The sequence below is a fragment of the Ursus americanus genome, chromosome 1, assembly GCF_024610735.1.
Source record: "Ursus americanus isolate L20-20 chromosome 1, mUrsAme1.1.p, whole genome shotgun sequence".
In the NCBI taxonomy this organism is placed as follows: domain Eukaryota; kingdom Metazoa; phylum Chordata; class Mammalia; order Carnivora; family Ursidae; genus Ursus; species Ursus americanus.
In genome coordinates, this window is record NC_142127.1 from 106,496,854 (window position 1) to 106,515,718 (window position 18,865).

At 56.3% G+C, this 18,865-nt stretch overlaps 1 protein-coding gene across 1 annotated transcript; it reads right to left on the reverse strand.

Moving 5' to 3' along the window:
• Positions 1–186: 186 nt before the first annotated feature.
• LOC123791248 (ankyrin repeat and MYND domain-containing protein 1) lies at positions 187–18,865 on the reverse strand. Its single transcript, XM_045795910.2, has 7 exons — positions 18,665–18,865; positions 16,019–16,202; positions 13,090–13,233; positions 7,956–8,428; positions 6,008–6,224; positions 5,636–5,800; positions 187–1,774 (listed from the first exon to the last, which is right to left on the reverse strand). The coding sequence occupies exons 1-7, from the start codon at positions 18,820–18,822 to the stop codon at positions 1,307–1,309; spliced, it is 1,809 nt and encodes a 602-aa protein (XP_045651866.2). The 5' UTR covers positions 18,823–18,865; the 3' UTR covers positions 187–1,306.

Sequence of the window (18,865 nt, forward strand, 5' to 3'; positions counted from 1 at the left end):
TACTCCTAACATCTTTCCAGGACCCCCAAGAGCTTTGTTTATGCAGGTTCCATCCATCCATGTCTACTACGTCACAATTAAAATGAGGAAAAAAAATTTAAATACTAATACATGTAAAAAGTAACAATAAACCCATTCCATATTAACAAAAACAATGTTTTTATGAAAAATGTATACTTGGCTACATCGGAATCCAGCACTGTGAGGGCTCCCAACCCTGCGTGAGTCTGAGACATCAGGACCTGGTCACGTGGGAAGACCCGAGCTCGCCCCGACGCTGACACACACCATTAGACACTATGGGGGGGGTGCACGGGCTCCAAAATTCCAGTTTCCACTTGAGAGCTGAGATGCCATCGCTGGCAGCACACCCTGCCGGCTGTCCCGCTACAGCGTGAGGCTCGGTGTGTGCGCAAGGATGAGGGACCCCAGTGTGCCGGCTGGCCGCTCTGGCAAGTAAGAGTGCTGTCCCCCGGGGGCCACGCAGGCGCCCTTCGCAGCACACGCCGTCAGAGAAGCGCCTTCCCCGAGATCTCCGTCTTACTGGTTTGGAGCAGACGTGCTTCGGCAACCCTCCCCCTCGTCACCCAGAGTGGTGGAGAGGCACGGACTCGGGGTCAAGGTTTAACGGCCAAGTAGCCGCGACTGCGTCACCGAGCGCATTCTCCGGTGCGCGCGGCCCAGGGAAGACGCGGTGTGGGGGTCACACAGAAACGGCGGATGACGTCTGAGGGTTGTTATGAGAATCGTCTCCACCCAGACTCCCCGACAGGGTCCGGGACACCTGGGGGCACGCTTTGAGGGGGCAGGGGCGTCTCTGGGGGAGTGGGGGCAAGAGTATGTGAGCATGTGTGTAGGACAACCAGGCAGGGTGCGTGGGGAGTGAGGGGCAAGTGTGTGCGGATGAGTTGTGTGAGTGCATGTGGGAATATGTCGGACAGGCTGGGGGGGGTGAGTGTGTGCAGGCAAGTGCGTGTGTGTGAGCATGTCCGTGGGTGTGTGCAGGTGTGTGTGTGTGTATGCGTGTGTGTGAGCACCTGCATGGTGCCCCCCACCCTGTAGCAGCCATGGCCCGCTCCCTGGATTCTCACTGCCACTCTCCCCCTGATGTCATAGCCGGGTCCCCAGCCTGGAGCCACACAGACACCCCTGGAGGCCGTGCACAGGACAGGCCCCGCGGCATCCCTGCAGGGTGGGGGCTATGGGACACACAGCTCCAGAAACACTCCCTGCGGGTGGCCAGGAAGTGAAGCTGGCCCACTGAGCATGAAGTGGCCCTCGGCCCCGACGCCCGCACCCCAGCAACCTACTCGATCATGGCCAGCGCCATCCTCCTCATGGTGCCCTTTCCCGAGCCAGGGGCGCTGAAGGAGGCCCGCAGCACACTGTGCGCCTGGGCACTCTTCTCCAGGAGCTCCCGGGACAGCGCGATGTCGTAGTTGTGCACACAGATGCCGGACTCGAAGTTCGTCTCTTGGCTGCCCAGTGTGTGCCCGTCCAGACTGCCTACCACGCCATCTAACCCCTTCTCCAGGTCGCTGACGCTGCCCCGCAGTGACTGAGTGTCCCACTTCTGAGGGGTGCTCCCCAGGTCGGGCGACTCCCGAGACAGCTGGGTGCCCACAGTGAGGCCGTCCTCCTCGCTGCCCGACACAATGGACTTCAGCTCCTGGCTGCCTGGGGTGGGCACCAATTCCTCTAAATAGGCAGACTCCTTGGCCACTTCAGGGAATGAGAAGGCGTGGTTGGGATTTACTGGCGTATTTGAAGCTTCCTTTGGAAAGTACCAAAAAAAAAAAGAAAGATCATTAGAAGAAAGAAGTCAGAGCGACAACCCCATTAAGCCAACTTCTTTAGCAAGGACCAGCACTCGCGGCGGACGGCGTTCTTCCAGACACCTAGGCTGATGACTATAAACCACTTCGCAAAAACCCAGGGAGGGAAGCAAACATCTCCAGGCATCGCATGGAAACCTGAGCCACCAGCCACGTGTGGCAACTGAGCTCTCGACATGAGGCCCGTCCAGATCCGGGCGCGTGAGAGCAAAGAAAGCAGAACATCTCCCTGTCCTTATACTGATTTTACACACAGAGATAATCAATTGTGGATACACATGGTTTAATAAAATATATCATCAAAATTAATTCCACCTGTTTTATCTCTTTTTAATGTCACTCCTAGAGACATTTTTTTTTAAGATTTTATTTATTTACTTGAGAGATCACACAAGCAAGAGGAGAGGCAGATGGAGAAGCAGACTCCCTGCTGAGCAGGGAGCCACTGGGACTCGATCCCAGGACCCTGAGATCATGACCTGAGCTGAAGGCGGATGCATCACCGACTGAGCCCCCAGGCGCCCCAGCCCTAGACACATTTAAATGACAGGACTGGCAATGTGGCCCTGGGACCAGCAGCATCAGCATGGCCAAGAACGCAGATTCTTTTTTTTTTTTTTTAATTTTGAATTTTTATTATGTTATGTTACTCACCATACAGTACATCCTTAGTTTTTGATGTAATGTTCCATAATTCATTGTTTGCGTATAACACCCAGTGCACCATGCAATACGTGCCCTCCTTAATACCCATCACCAGTCTATCCCATTCCCCCACCCCCCTCCCCTCTGAAGCCCTCAGTTTGTTTCCCAGAGTCCATAGTCTCTCATGGTTCATTCCCCCTTCTGTTTACCCCCCCTTCCTTCTTCCCTTTCTTCTCCTACCGATCTTCCTAGTTCTTATGTTCCATAAATGAGTGAAACCATATGATAATTGTCTTTCTCTGCTTGACTTATTTCACTTAGCATTATCTCCTCCAGTGCCGTCCATGTTGCAGCAAATGTTGAGAACTCGTTCTTTCTGATAGCTGAGTAATATTCCATTGTATATATGGACCACAGCTTCTTAATCCAGTCATCTGTTGGAGGGCATCTCGACTCCTTCCACAATTTAGCTATTGTGGACAATGCTGCTATGAACATTGGGGTGCATATGGCCCTTCTCTTCACTACGTCTGTATCTTTGGGGTAAACACCCAGTAGTGCAATGGCTGGATCATAGGGTAGCTCAATTTTTAACTTTTTAAGGGACCTCCACACTGTTTTCCAGAGTGGCTGTACCAGCTTGCATTCCCACCAACAATGTAGGAGGGATCCCCTTTCTCCACATCCTCTCCAGCATTTGTTGTTTCCTGCCTTGTCCATTTTTGCCAGAGTGCAGATTCTTGGGCCCCACCCCGACTCCTGAGGCAGAAACGCTGGGGGTGGGGGATACCTGGGTGGCTCAGTTAAGTGTCTGCCTTTGGCTCAGGTCATGATCTCAGGGTCCTGGGATCAAGTCCCACATTGGGCTCCCTGCTCAGCAGGGAGCCTGCTTCTCCCTCTGCCCCTCCCCGCTCATGCGTGCGCGCACACGTGCAGGCTCGCCCTCTCTCTCTCTCTGACAAATAAGTAAATCTTAAAAAAAAAAAAAAAAGGAAAGGCTGGGGGAGGGGCCCAACTCTCTGTGACCCCCACATAAGGGCTCAGATGGTAGACAGAGGAGGCGAGGTGGGCCCAGGGCCTTCTGTCGAGTGGCTGTGTTCACACTGTGTTTGGGCCCCCCCTACCGGTCCCCTCCCCCCTCATACCACTCTGCGGAGGTGCAGGCAGCGGTGGCGGGGGGGGGGGGGGGGGGGGGCTGCCCACACGGAGGCCCCTGGCAGCCCAGCTCCTCCTTCAACTCAGGAAAGAGCGGGGCACCGGTCACAGGCTGAAGGAGGGAAACCGGAATCTCGTGCGGCGTGTGAACTCTGGGTCGGATTCATTTGACTCCATTCTAAAGAGAGGTTGACGCGGGAACATGAGGAAACCGCCCCTGACGGGATCCCAGAGGACTCACTGACTTGCTGTTTAACTTTCCAGGTGAGATGCTGGCGTCTGTGGTGTGCTGAGGAGAGGGAAGGGTGTGTCTTTAGGGGTCGGCTCTGGGCCTGAAGCCCGCTGATGCAGAATTCGCCCTAACCCGAGCGCTGCGGAGGGCCCCGCGGGCGTGGGGACTTGCTGGGAGCGCCACCTGCTGGCAGCTGCTTGGAGGGGCTCCGCCCTGCGCCGCAGCCTTCCCCTATGTTGTGCACCTGCCGTGTGTTCCAGAATAAGAAATCCAAAAGAAAGGTAGAGGAGTGATTTTTACCAGTATTTGAAGTGTACAGATAACGCTTTCTGGGGCTCTCTCTGCCTTTACCAATAACGGATGAGGCTTCTTCCCCTACAGCCAGGGTCCCCCCAGAAGACTCTGTGGGCCTGGAGAGGCTGTGGGGACAAGGCTCCCAAAGAAGGAGTGACAGCACAGGGGCCAAAAGGATCACCTTTGTACTTGAAAGTTGTGGCTACTGTACGTTAACAACTTCTGGCCAAGGAGGAGAGTACTCGCAAACCAGACACGAATGAATGGTGCTAAAAGCAAATGGACCTTACAGCTGGCTCTCAAACCCCCCACCTTCCACTTCCTGCAGGCTCCTCAGCTCCCGCCTCCCTGGGAGACCTCTCCCTGCAGCCTGAACACAGGACCCACCCAGGGCAGCAGGACCTGGCGGGCTCTGGCCTCCCCCCTGCATGCACCTGCTCCCCTACCCCCCACCCCTGCCCTGAAATCTTCAGGAGCTGGTGTGGTCCCACCTCAGAGAACTGAAGGCAGGAGCCGAGGCCTGCCCCAGAGAAGCAGGGGTGGGGGACGCGTCTTGGTAACTGGGCAACTCTGCCCACCTCTTCTCAAGGAAGAAATTCAGGAGACAGGGATGAGGTGAGAGTAGAGTCCCACCAAGGGGACCTTTTCCAGCGCCATCCCCTCACCTGCCCAGGAGGGGCCCTGACCACGATGAAGGCCGCAGCCCCCATGGGAGGCTTGCTGGGTGGAGGTCAGTCCCAAGCCAGGCCGGCCCCACAGGGCTGACAGTTAGGGTCCAGGGTTGCCCAAGGGGTAGGAACACCCCCCCCCCACAGATGCAGCCCCTGCGGCTGGAGCTCAGGAGACAGGCCACTGAGGTTGCCCTGCACTGCAGGGAGCAGGGCCTCAGGCTCTGCCCGCCCGGCTGTGAGGCCCCGAGACTGCCTAGAACGTAGGCATCCCGGGGTGCCCCTGTGGCGGCGGCGTGGCTCAGAGGCTCCCGGATGGAGGAGATGCAGGACCACCATGTGACCCCGCAATCCCACAGCTGGGTGTGCACCCCAAACAACCCGAAGCAGGAGTTCACGCCAACGCTTGACCAGGGACTTCCGGGAAACAGTATTCACAGCAGGCAAAGGTGGCCTCACTCCTGAATCGCCAGCCTTCCCTCCCTCCCTCCGCGTCTCCTTCCCGTGGGCCCACAGGAGGGGTCTCAGCCCAACTGCTGCTCATGTGGCTCGGACGGGACACACATCCCTTGGCGTTGCGGCGAGCGCTCAGGACGCTAAGCGGGCATGCCAGCTCCGCCCTGCCTCCTGCTGCCCGCCCGCGGGCCTTAGTGTCCCTTCGCCCCAGCCGAAGCCGATCTGCACGACGATGGAGAGGCCGGTGGACCACTGCCAGGGCAGATGGCAGGTGGATGGGGCGTGGGGGACAGGGGAGGGGGACCGGGTGCTGCAGACACCAGGCTAGGCCACGGGGCCGAGGGGCTGACCTGGGGCTTGGGCACCGTCCTCTCGGCGATGTTGGGCTGGAAGCACCCGGACGGGTAGTAGAGAAGCAAGCACATGCTGAGCGCCGTGAGGCCCTCGTCTGTGAGCTTGTTCACGTCGGCCCCGCTGTCCAGCAGAAGGTTGACAATGTTGTTGCGACAGTGAACCTGGAGGGAGGAAGACAGCCTTGTGAGGACAACGGGTGTGTGAGCGAGGCCCGCGCTAGCATCAACACGGAGACGGCGGCGTGGGAAGATCAACGCACCCCAGCTTCTCCACAATCTGACCCTGTGCATTGCACCGATGGGCTGGGAGGACAGAGGCCCTGCACAGGGGAGAGTCCACAGTCCCGGGTACCCTGCGTGGGGACTCACGGCGGCCGCAGCGAGTGCAGTGTAGCCCTTGGCATCGGCCACATCGGCACTGGCGAGGTCATCCCTGAGGATCCCGTGTATCCAGTCGTAGTTCCCTTCCCCGGCCCTCAGGATCATGCCCTTGGCCAGCCGCTCCTTGGGCCCACAACGGGCAAAGCCGCTCCGGTCACCCTCCAGGATGGCACCCATGTTCCAGTTGCTGTGGGCCTTCTTGTTCCTGGCAACACGGCGGGCTTCAGTGGGGTTAGGCCAGCTCTGGGCCCCCACGCTGGGCCCTCCCTCCCACACCCCTTCTCTTCATTCCTCACCCTGCCCTGCCCCAGGCGCTCTTCCTCCCCTTACAGTGCCCTGCTCAGGCACCCTGAGCCTCGGGGGCTGCAGCACTGACCAATCACAGTTAGCGTGGACACAGCCCCGTGGTGTGACCCACAGCCCCGGATGCAGACACTCGAGCTTATCCTGCGCCCTGCACACCCCTGACTCATCGTCCTTTCATGTGTGCTGGGAGAGGGGCTCTCAGGAGGGGCCCCAGGCGGGAAGGAGGCCAGGCACACCTGCGGGTCTGGCACTCAGCACCAAGCACTCCCATCCCACCTCTGCTCCTTCGCTTTTCTATTTGAGAAGATAACACGCAAGTCCCATGGCCCGTTGACCAGCACACACTTAAGCCTCCCGTGTACACATAAGCTCCTCCACAGTCAAGAATCTATGGATTTAAGGCAGCTTCTGTACCCAACAGTTATCAACAGTTACTGGCTCAGATGATGTCTGCACCGCGGATGGACAGATGGACGGGCAGGTGGGTGGGTGGAGGGGTGGGTGGCTGATGGGTGGGCGGATGGGAGGATGGATAAATGGGTGGCTGATGGGTGGGTGGAGGTGTGGGTGGGTAATGCGTGAGTAAAGGGGTGGGTGGCTGATGGGTGGGCGGATGGAAGGGTGGAGGGGTGGAGGGGTGGGCCGGTGGGTGGCTGGGTGGATGTGTGGGTGGGTGATGGGTGGGTGGACAGGTGGACGGGTGGATGGATGGATGGACGGACGGGTGGATGGATGGAGGGATGCACGAATGTATAAGCAGCCAGCCACTTGTGCTTACAAAACATGAATTCTAAAACAGTTTAGTGATATCAGAGGACAAAGTTTAGTAAACAAATGAAAATATTCTTGAAAACTTTAACTTAAAAAAAGTCAGTTTTCATCAGGTAGCAGCCAACATTTCCAGGGCTGGGGTGGGGAGGAAGGGGGGTCTTTGGGGACCAGCGGAGCAGCTCCATCTTTCCCAGGCAGTTGGAGAAGCCAGAGGCTCCACCAGCCCCCAGCCCACGCCTACCCTGCTCTGCCACCCTTGGCTTTCGGGGCCGATCCGTACTCAGACATCAGGGTAACAGCAGTCCCTTCTCCTTGTGTGGACCTCGCGTAGATACCCAACCTACAGGACACCTGGTCACAGACATGACCCGCAGAGGCTGGGCTGCGAGCACCAGCCGGCGTAGAGGAAACACACACAGGGTCCCAGAAGCAGGATTTGAACTCAGCCCCATCCACTCAGGAGCTGATCCTATTCCACATCCCCTCGCGAGGCTCTGCACTCTTCTAGGGACTAGCCCGGCTCCCTGCTCGTTCCCCCAAGAGCCGGTGAGCGGGATCCCACGTCCCGGTACTCTGTGCAAACGTGGATGGCCCCAGCACCTGCCTGCCCCCACCCCTGCAACTCGGGGAGCGTGTCCCAGCTCACAGGCCCGGCACGGCTTTCCCTCCCTCTCCACCGCCGGGCTGCCTCAGTCAAACAGGAGAAGCACATTCGCTTTAACCTGACAAATAACCCTGCAAGCTACTTAGGGTGGCCCCTCCTGGGGCCCAGCACTGAGCCAGGCCCGTCAGGGGTCGGGGGGGGGGGGGCGCAGGCCTTCCAGGCGCTGAGGTGAGGAAGAACGATGTGACAACTTACCTGTACTTGTAAGTTTGCTTCTGGATTTTGACCATCAAAGGGGTCTCGTTTTTTATAAACCAGGGTTCTCCGTCCTCAACAAACGGAGGGATATCGTTAAGGAAGATCCGGGCATCTAACTCTTTGCGGAAAGAGCAGGTCATGGGCAGGTGGCTGTTGTCGGTCGAGTAAATGTACATTTGCGGAGGCAGGGTTAGGTCATCATCCAGAAGAAACCGCTTGTAGTCATAGAAAAAAGGGTCCTGCTCCTTGTTCAGGTCCCACTCCATCTTCTCGTCGCCTGAGAGGCTGATTCTGACAGGAGAGCGCGTGAGGAAGCCCGAGTACTCGGGGTAGTTGTGTATGGAGAAGCCGCTGGGGACCTCTGTGCACAGCTTGATCAGATGCTCCCGAAACCACAGCCCGACGTCCTGGCTGCCGTCGGGGTAGGTCTCAATGCCTGGCCCAAACCGCTGGTCTGCTTTGTACAGCCCCTGCAAAACAGAACTCACTGCAGCAAAAGAGAATTCAGCAGGGCCATATACTCTGCAACTGGTTTCTCAAAATCAGAAAATTAAACCTTCCTAAGAAATGTATTCATTCATTCAACAAACACTTGTGGAGGCTTAGTGTGCCCAACACGTTGGTGGAGAAAGGTGCTACGGGCCCGGGGTGGTCAGGGGTGGTCTTACTGGGAAAGTCAGGACACACTTGGGGGTCTCAAGGTAGAAGAGTGTCGGGGATACTGAGTGTGGGCTCATTTCAGGGAACCCCTTGCAGCACTAGGGGGCCCAGCCCAGGCACCCCAGCAGCATGTGGGGTGGAGAAGTTGGGCACTGGGTCAGAGAGACCCCAGCAGGCATGAACTGAGAAGGCGGGAGGAGGAGGGGGAGGGGGAGGGGGAGGAGGAGGGGCGGGAACCCAGCAGAGTGCAGAGATTCCTGGGCCTCTCTCGGTGCTCCCACTGGGTGGACTGGGTGCTGGGTGGACGATGTGTGGGGAGGGAAGGGCCAGGAGGGCCTTGAATGAAAGGCAATGCCAACCCCCAACAAGGAAACTTGGAGAAGGGCTCCTGCACAGGGCGCTCAGAGAGAGGCCCCGCTTCCCAGGAGGGCCGCATGCTCCCTGCGCGGGCACTGGAGGACATCTGGAGGTCACTGGGAGGACCAAGGAAACAGCCTGGGCAAAGCTGCAGAGGCCTGACACAGCGGGAGCATCCAGGTCACATCCAGGTCACTCCCAGGAGCTGTGCCCTTGCCTGCGCACTGGGCTGGGGCTGCTGTGTCAGAGCTCTCTGGCTGCAAGCCCGGGGGCCGGGCACTTGGGATGGAAGGCTCCGAGACTCACGACCCCACCCACAAGAAGCTGCAGTCTAGAACAGGCCGCAGAAACTAAAAGAATGAGCAAAACACGCTGAGGATGATGTCATTGTGCAGTGGGGGGGGCAGAGGTACTCCTGCAAGAATCTGCGCCCCAGCCACAGGGTACCACGTGCCACCGTGGTCTGTGAAAGTGGCTCGGTGGGGCAGTGTGCGTTCGACCTGGAAGCTCCCCAGTGGCACTGAGGTGGCATGAGCCACGAGAGCCACGGGCCACAGGGCAGGAAAAGGGGGTGCAGGGAGGCGGGCAGTCGGGAAAGCAGCTGCCGCAGGTCTATGAGGAGTCCAAAGGCACTCGTACCCCAAGGGCTGACCCAAGAGCTCCCCTTCCAGGAACCTATCATAAGGAAATAATCCCAGCATCATCGGAGGTGTGGTCACGTGTACATTCACAACAGTACCTATGGCAGCAAACTCTAATAACACTAATAACTACGGAACTAATAAAATATAATCCTAATAATGGTTATGTCTAGGATGTAACACACCACAGGCTTAAACATTTGTCTCTGATACACATTTACTTTGTGACCAAGCAATGCCCTCGTAGGAATGAATGCTTCCCAAAGATCACCAAGAAAAGCACGGAATGATTAATGAGTGAGACCGTTACCGCCGTGCCCTTTGGCACAATAAAGACCGGAGAAAAGCTCCCGTGTGGTCAGTCCTTCCCAACCAGCTTTAAGGACACGAGATGTCCAGGTGCTGGGAGACTGCAGGCAACCGACGAAAGCGCACAGAGACACGCCCGCCGCCTAAGCGGGGAGGGACGGGCAGGTGCACGGCTCCCGGTTGCACGTGCAAAGAAGATAAAGCTGTAGAAACAATCACCAATGACAGGAGAGGACGCCAGCGAGAAGAGAAGGGATGGATGCTGGACTCCTCTGGATGGACCCTGTTTGTTAGATTTGCCTTCAGAAAAATAACAGTTTCTTACATAATTATAAAACAAGGTTAAAGCAAGATTTTAAAAAATGAAATCCTAAAAAACGAAAGCAAAACAAGTAAGTGCAGCTCTAGACCCAGGTGGTGGATTAACTGCACAGAAAGGAACTATGTCCTGTGACTGGATTCGACATTCCCATGGGTAAGTCCCGGGGACAAAAGGAAGGCACAGGAGCCCTGAGTTGTTTTCAGGAGTCTTAGTGGGGGTCATGATGCTATGTTATTATTCTGAAACTGTCATACATATTTAATGAGGTAAAACAAGAAATGTGAACGGCTAGAAGCAAAGATTTTTAAGACTAAGAGGAAAGATATGCAAATACAATACCATGGCTGTTGAGTAAAAGCCCCGTTCTCCTAACCTGGATTTGGAGACGTCGGTATGAACCGGTGGTGTCTTTTCTCATTTAGAAAAAATACATATATTTTTTCTAGATCTGCAACTGAAAACACTAAATATGAAAACCAAACCAACACAGTAGTAATAAGCACCCAAACTGTGGTTTCCGAACACCATGTCCCACCGTGGAACCAGGCCTGCCAGACAAGGTCAGTTCTGGGTCCAGCGCAGGACGCGTATGGATGAGCTGGGGACGACACCTCACAGCAAAGGCAAGAAAACCCCCAGAGCGTGCTGGAGTCGTGGCAGTTACAAGAGCCAGACCAAAGAGGCCCCCCTGACCAGAGAGCACCCAGTGGGCATCAGAAAGCTTCCTGACTGCAATGTACACAGATAAACCAAATATATCAAAATCCATGAGTTTATAAAGATAAGAAAAAAACCACGAAGCTCCATGGATCACCGCTGAAGAACGTTAAACAGCAATCACGTCACGACTCTGACCATGGGCGAAGAAAGGAACACGATCCGGTGTCATTCTGCTTTTCCCTTTAAACTACCTCCAGGTAACCAAACAGCTGATGGGATGTTGTAGATAAAAGAATTCTGGTTAATAAATGGAGGAGGAATCATAGATTTACAATGTCACTGTCCTGCACCCTCTCATGAAATAACGGTCATCGATATTCTCCAAAGTCATGAGAAGTGAGGCGAGACCGCCATCATAACAGACGGGATGGGACTGCAGACCCCGGTCCCACTGACCAACCCTGACATCGCATGAAGAAAGACAACCAGACATGCGTCTCTGCATGTGGTTTTTGACAAAGATGCAAAGGCCAGCAGTGGAGAAATGACAGTCTTCTCAACTGATGGCACGGGAACAACTGGACACCCACAGGTGGGGGTGGGGGAGGGAAGGAGGACAAACCCTCGTTTCGTGAAATGCAAAAGTTACCTCAAAATGGATCACAGACCTAAATGTCAGCACTAAAACTGTAACACGTTGAAGAGAACACGGACGAAAATCTTGGTCACCTTGGGTTAAGCTAAGATTTTGTAACTGGGATATTAAAAAAAAAAAACAAGAATTAGGAAAGAAAAATTGATAAGCCTAAGAGTGGCTAAAATGAAAACAACAGACAACACCAAGTGCAGACAGAGATACGGAGCAAGGACAGCGTTCATATTTGAGGGGCTGAAAGGGAAGGTGGCTCAGCCACTTTGGAAAACCACTTGGCGGTGTCCTATAACGTTTACCATACACCGAACATACGACCAGCAGTCCCCTCCCAGGTATTTATCCAGAAGCAAAAATAGACATTCATGCATGTGAGGACTGGTAATCAAATGTTCCTAGCAGTTTCATTCATAACAACCAAAACCTGGAAAGAACTCAAACGTGCAGCGCTCAGCGAATCAATAAAAACTGTGTCTCATGTCCGCTCGATGGAATACTGCTTCATAGTAAAAGAAACGAATTGCTGACATATGCAAATATGTCTGACTCTCCAAAGAATGAGGCCCTACACCAGAGGAATCAAACATGAAGGGCCACCTACGGCAGGGTCCCCCTGACCCGAAATGACAGGAAAGGGATAGCCGTGCTAACAAGCAGAGCAGGGTCATCGAGGGCTGGAGGGTGAGGCTGGAGATTGACTCGAATGAGCCTCGGGGGCTGCAGGGGACCGTGGGTGCTCACGAACGCACGTGTGCACAGGACACCATATATAAGCGTTTACAGCAGCTTGATTCATAACCAAGGCTGGAAACTAGCCAAGCATCTGTCCGCTGGCAGGGGCGGCCGTGGCGGAGCCAGGGGCCGCCCAAGGGCTCAGCTCTGAGGAAGGAACACGGGCTCACTGCAACGCAGAGGGACCTCCAATGCATTTTGCTAAGTGAAAGGTCTACATGCTGTATTTGTTAACAGGACATTCTTGCAGAGGCAAGTTACAGGCCAAAGGACGGGCCAAGGGCTGGGGTGGGAGGGGAGACCCAAGGGGCGTGGGCGCTGGGGGGGTGGAACAGTCCTGTGGCAGCACCGGCCACACAGCTGTGCACTTGAGAAACCGCATATACACTAAGGGGGTGGGTTTTCCTGTGAGGAAATAAAAGGAGAAAAGGTATCTGATCTGCAAGTGTCAAGACACTACATGTGGAATAAGCCAGCTTATGTACAAAAAACGAAACATTATGGTGCATTGACAGTTGACTCTACAGGACACGCAGGCCTACTCTGGAAAATGGGATCCGGAAGACGCCTGTCTTCTCGCTTGTGTCGTCCTCTTCTCGTGAGCCTTATTATTGTGTCTTATTACTGGTACTGTCTTAATCTTCAAAAATAAGAAAGCTACCATTGGTTACACAAATAAAATTCCCCAGAACCTAAATATCCTTTTATCCAGTGGCATGGACACACAGGACCCCACCCCTCCCCTGCACAAAGGGCACTTCCGCCCCTCCCCTGCACGCCGGGCGGCCCCGCCCTCACCTGGAAGAGCCTGGCCTTCTGGTACAGGGTGCCGTAGCCTTCTCGGTAGCTCAGATAAAACATGCCTGTGAAACTGGAGCCATCGGGCCACAGGTAGGTGCCCAGCCCGTGGCGGTGGTCGCGGTAAAACTGCCCGCGGTAAGACTGTGGAGAGAGCCCAGGGAGGGGCGTGCCTGAGCAGCTGCTCCTCACGGCCCCCCAGAGCCTTCCAGGAAACCCGCCCCCCAAGTGGAGCCAGCACGCCAGGCTGGCAGTAGAGTGGACCGGGGCCGTGCTAGCCCCCACAGGATGTCTGGCCACAGGCCCCCTTCAAGTTGGGGTGCAAAGCGTGTCTGTTAGAGACGGTCACCTACGTGACACCGAGCAGGTGCCAGGCGCTCAGCACCCCAGGGGCCACCATCGCTCTGGCCTGCCCTCGCTCAGGTGGGGGAGTCTGGACAGGTGTTTGTATGGCCATGACTGGGTTTGGGTGGGAGCCGTCTCCACTCAGGGGCTCTGTCGGACCCGGGCTCAGCTCCATCCTGCCTGGGTTCACAAGCAGCAAGCTGGCCCAGGCACTGGGGGGGCCATCAGCCTCCTGCTCCCCTGTGTGACCCCAGGGGCGGGCTGTTGTCCCTGGCTGGACATGCTGGTGTGGCTTTGATTTAGAACGCCTCCATACGGAGCCACAGGTGCAGGCCTCTGTCTGCTCTTGTCCCAAGCCCCACAGATGTTAGGGGCAGGTCTGTCCCAGCCTGCCCCTCTACTGGGGCCTCAAGAGGGAAAAAAGAATAGGATGCCCATTCTGAGCACTTTCCAACCACCAGACTGGACTCCGGTATGGCTGGCAGCCTCTTTCCGCACCAGGAGCACCAGCAATGCTCACAGACCACTCTGGAGGAATGGGATGGCGACTGTTGCCTGCTTAGGGTCCCTTTTCTTTCCTCTCGTAAGGGAGAGGACTCCCCATGTGGTTGGTGGTGGACTGACCCCAGCCCCCAGGCACACAGTACCAAGCCTGGCCAACCCAGGACTCCTGACCCCCCAACCCCAGCCTTGACTTGGGTTTGGCCACAGGACATATGTGCAAGCCAGACCAGTGCCCCGCTTGGGCCTTTCCTCTCTTCCAGGAGTCTGTGACGCAGCTCCCATGGGCTTGCCAGATGGTGGAGGGTCAGTCTGGACCCCACATGGAGATGGGGAGAGAGTGGGCCCAACAGGGTCATTGGAATCCCTGGATCCAGCCCAGCCTAGGGCCACATGACCCCAGTCTCACCTGGGCTGAAGGTGGGCCCAGTAGTGGTTCCTGAGGAGCTGGTCCAGCGCAAGGACACTCAATGAGCAGAGAGTCACTGGGCTGGGACTGCCCATCTTCCGCCAGCACCCATCTCATTTGCATGGTTTGGTGGGACAAATCAGAGTTCACCCAACTTTAAAAAAATCTTAACTTGCAAACTGTGTAGAACTGCAGGGGGGACATTTACCTCTCTGGTTACTCAGGTGTGTTTGCATGGGGGGGATTTCTGTCCACTCCCTGGGAGAGAGCACCAGAGGGACCTTGTCCATCGTTGGCTCCATCCCTCCCCAGCCCTCCGCACAGACCGGGAGCCTCATCTCACCAGCCGGAGCGGACATGCTGGGTCCGGTTCTCTGGACACAGTTAACGTGTTTAAGGTCACTGCTCGTGAGTGGCATGCCCTCTCGTCCCCCTGGCCTGCAAGCTGTCCTGGCTGGACCAGCGTCTGCTCAGTGGACCCGAGGTCCCTGCCCAGCAGTAATGAAGCTGGGGCTCCACCACGACAGCCCCCCAGCTGCGGTCTCCCTTCACGGGGAGAACCTGGGCTCTGCAGGACAGCACACCAGAACCTCCCAGAGCCATGAACGAGGCTGCGGGACACCACAGCGATGCGGAAGGAGAGAAACTGGCTGAGGACTAAAACAACGAATGCCCCACAGGACTCGGGGCTTAGTCCCTGATGTCATGTGACTCACATTCGTCAGCGCACACGCTTCAGCCCCAGCCATCCCGGCCTCCCTCCTGGTCACAGGAGGTCTGGAGGGTCCTCTGAGCTTGGTGTGCATTCCAGGCGAAGGACCCGGCCTGAGCCAGGGCCCCACCAGTCCACTGCCCCTAGAGCTACTGAATCAAAATCCCCTAAAGGGACATCTTCCCACCTCACACTAGTACCCATGCTCTGACAGTCGCCCACTGGAAGAGCAGGCAGCCACACCCGGGGTGTCTGTCACGGTCCTGCCCCAGGCCTCGGCTGCTCCACCCTCCCACAGGCCCCGGCGGGGAGCAGCTTCCGCAGCCGGTCCGCCGGGTCTCCTCTGGGGTCCGGGACGCGGCCTGCTGTGCGGACTCTAGAGCGTGCTTTCAACTGATTGTTAATAAGCTCCTTTCCTTCTGTTTACCCTTAACTACAAGGCCATTTCACCAACATAAATACAGCTTGATACAGTCATTTGTGATCTTAAAACAGTTGCCCAGAGTAAGAACGTATCTCTACTCACGCTTCCCAACCTTGGACCTGGGACGCCCAGGCCAACTGCGGACGCGACCCTGGAAGTCTGCGAGAATGTTTCTCTCCAGACATTTCTCAAGTAGGAGGGACATTAGCCTAGCGCCTTCCTGCTGGGGATCTGCACGTTCAGCTCACATCCCTCTTAGAAGACGAGAGACCAGGGCTGCCTGGGAGGCTCAGTGGGTTGAGCGTCCAACTCGACCTCAGCTCAGGTCGTGATCTCGGGGTTGTGAGATGCAGCCCCATGTCAGGCTCTGCGCTGGGCATGGAGCCTGCTTAAGACTCTCTCTCTCCCTCCCTCTGCCCCTCCACTCCCCTCCCTCTCTCCATCCAGAAAGAAAGAAAGAAAGAAAGAGAGGGAGAGGAGAGACAGCGGTGGCTGGCTGAGCCTGGCCAGGAGGGAAGGAGCAGTGGGAGCCGGTTACCTCGCCCGTGGGCCAAGAGAATTCACCATGCCCCAGTTTCATGTCCAGCCCGAAGTCCCCTCGGTACACACAGCCGTCCTGCCACTCCTGCACACCCTGGACCAGCTGGATGTAGGCCTCCTTCAGGTCCTGCTCCCGGTAGGGACCCTCGGACTCCTCCTCCTCCGGGGCCTCTGGGATGTTCCTAAGGAGGTGAAGAGCAGGGGAGGGAGGACCCACACTCGCACCGGCCTGAGGGGTGACGGTGCAGAGAACCACATGCCATCTCAGTTCTTCCTCCCAACAACCCCCCCAGGGCAGATGCTGCTGCTACCCCCTTTCTGCAGAGAGGGAAACTGAGGCACAGTGGTGCAGTGATGGCCCAAGTCACACAGGAAGTGTGTAACCCTGTGTCTGTCTCCTGTGGCTAAACGGCTGCCAGTGCCCTGGAGTCAAGACCAGCTCTACTACCTGGAAGCTGATGGTTGCCCCCCCTGCAGCTGTGTGCGGGGCAAGCCGTGTGTCCTCCACCGGCCCAGAGTGCCCCTGGCAGGGGCTTCTCTTGGGAGCCGGCAGCCTGGCCCACAGCTGGGCAGGAGGTGGACACTCAGCAGACACGCATGGACCAATGAATGGTCTAAAGGAGGAGAGGGAGCTTTGGTTCAAGAAGAGCAGCAAGCTGACCAGTAAGACAGACCGATGGAAGGCCACATGGATGGCTGGGTGCACAGCAAGGGGCAGAGAATGGGCACCAAGGTGAGTTTGCTTCTTTTCGGCTCTATCTGAAAGTACAAATCCTGACTTAAAAGGGGACCTACTCCTACCCCCACCCCCATCACACACACACGGTCCCTCTCTCTGCCTCCCTCTCAAGTCAAAAGGGTTCTCTGGGGATGCTGCATCTTGGTGTCTCTGGTCTACTGACCTGTGCCACTGTCAGGTGGACAGTCTAGCTGGGCTCCTCAAAGCACAGAAACCTCCAGACTTTGAGCCCCTCCCAGCCAGGCCTCCCATGCCAGCCGTGAGCCACAGAGGCTTAACAAAGCATTGCCCAGAGAAGAAGGGACGCAAAATCTCCTGTGAACACAAGAGTCTCCATTTGCCATGTCATGCGTCTGCAGGAAGAAGCCAGGAAAAGTGGACACCCACATGCAACAGTGATAAAATCTGGGGGCTGATTCAGTTTGTTTTTTCTTTGCTTACCTGTGATTACGGGCTGAGTGTGTCCCCACCCTCCCCCCCAAACACAACCCTATACCGGAGCCCAAATCCCAGCACCCCACCATGTGACTGTACATGGAGACAGGGTCTTCACAGAGGTGACCAAGTTACAGCCTCATCCGATGGGACTACTGTCCTTGGCCAAGGGGAAGTGTGGACACAAAGAAACCCACAAAGAGAAGATGTGTAGACACAAGGAGAAGACAGTCATTTACAAGCCAAGGAGAGTGGCCTAGGGCAGAGTCCCCCTCACACCCCCAGAAGAAACCACGCAGCCCACACCTTGAGCCTGGACTTGCCGCCTGCCCACTGAAAGACAACACCTTCCTCTTGTTCAGGCCACTCAAGCCTGTGGCCGCCTGTCGCAGCCCTAGTACATTCATACAGCATTTATCTTCCCACTTGGCTGCATGGCACAAATCCTACTTAATTAAACCAAAAGGAACAAACGGAAATTTCCCTGCAGGCGCCGTTCCCAGTAAAGGCCAGCTTCCTACTTCACAGATGGACCTTCTCACTGTGCCTTCGTGTTACGGACAGAGAAAGCTGTAGCTTCTTCCTCTTCTTATAAGGGCACTAATCTTATCAGGGGCCCCACAACCTCATCTAAATCTACTCCCCAAAAGCCCCATCTCCAGGGCTGGGTGTGCAGGTGTGTGGAGGACAGTCGATGCATGGAGGGGTGTGCTGGCCAGGGGAGAGCAGGGCGGCCTGACAACCGGGGTGTCAGGCTGGAGCCTGGGGACTGGCAGGGGCCAGCGGGAGCGGGAGCAGCTGCAGGCAGAGCGGAGCTTCTAGGACCCCAGCCCCTTCCTCCACCCGGAATGCACCCCCAGCTCAGAGGATCCTCCAGACCTCCTGTGACCAGGACAGAGGCCAGGATGGCTGGGGCTGAAGCGTGTGCTGAGCTGCTATTGATGAATGCGAGTCACCAGGACATTGGGGGTGAGGGCTTTAACATGCATCCTGGGAGTGGGGAAGAGGGGGAGACACAGTCCAGTCCATAACAGGGACAAATACAATAGGGTTACAGGGTGGATTTCACAACATGCCAAGGTAAGGTTCTAAGGGCAGCCCCCGCCCAAAGTAGACCTGAGATGTGTCACCTCTCAAGGTTATCACTCTGAAGGAGCTGTACCAACTTGGGGACGCCACAGTGTAAAGCAGATGTTCCTAAGGCCATGAGGAGGCCACACGGAATGGCGGAGTGGGCGAGCTAGGAGTGTGCGGACACCAGGCAGGGGGCTCCAGTTACCCAGTTTGTAATTTTCCTCAGTGGTTGCTGATACAACCTTGAGGTTTTCCTTTCTCTCCAGAGACACGTTTTTGAGGGGCAAAATAACTTTGAGTGCTTTTTTAACACCTGTCCCAATGCTGGATCCCAGCTAAGTGGCCCCCAGGGTCAGGCTGGGACGCCCCTGTGGGAACCCCCATCCGACCCCGCACCTTTTACTAAAGAGCATCTTCATTGCCCTGGAGCTCTCTGGGGTCCCCAGGTCCTGGGCGGCAGCAGCAGGCTCGCCGCCCCTCCCCACCAGCTGATTTTCATAGACGTCGGCATCTGGGAGTTCATAATAGAAGGCTGAGTTATAACTGTTTTCCATGCCTCTCGTCTCCGAACCTGGAAGCAAAGCCAGGGACCCGCAT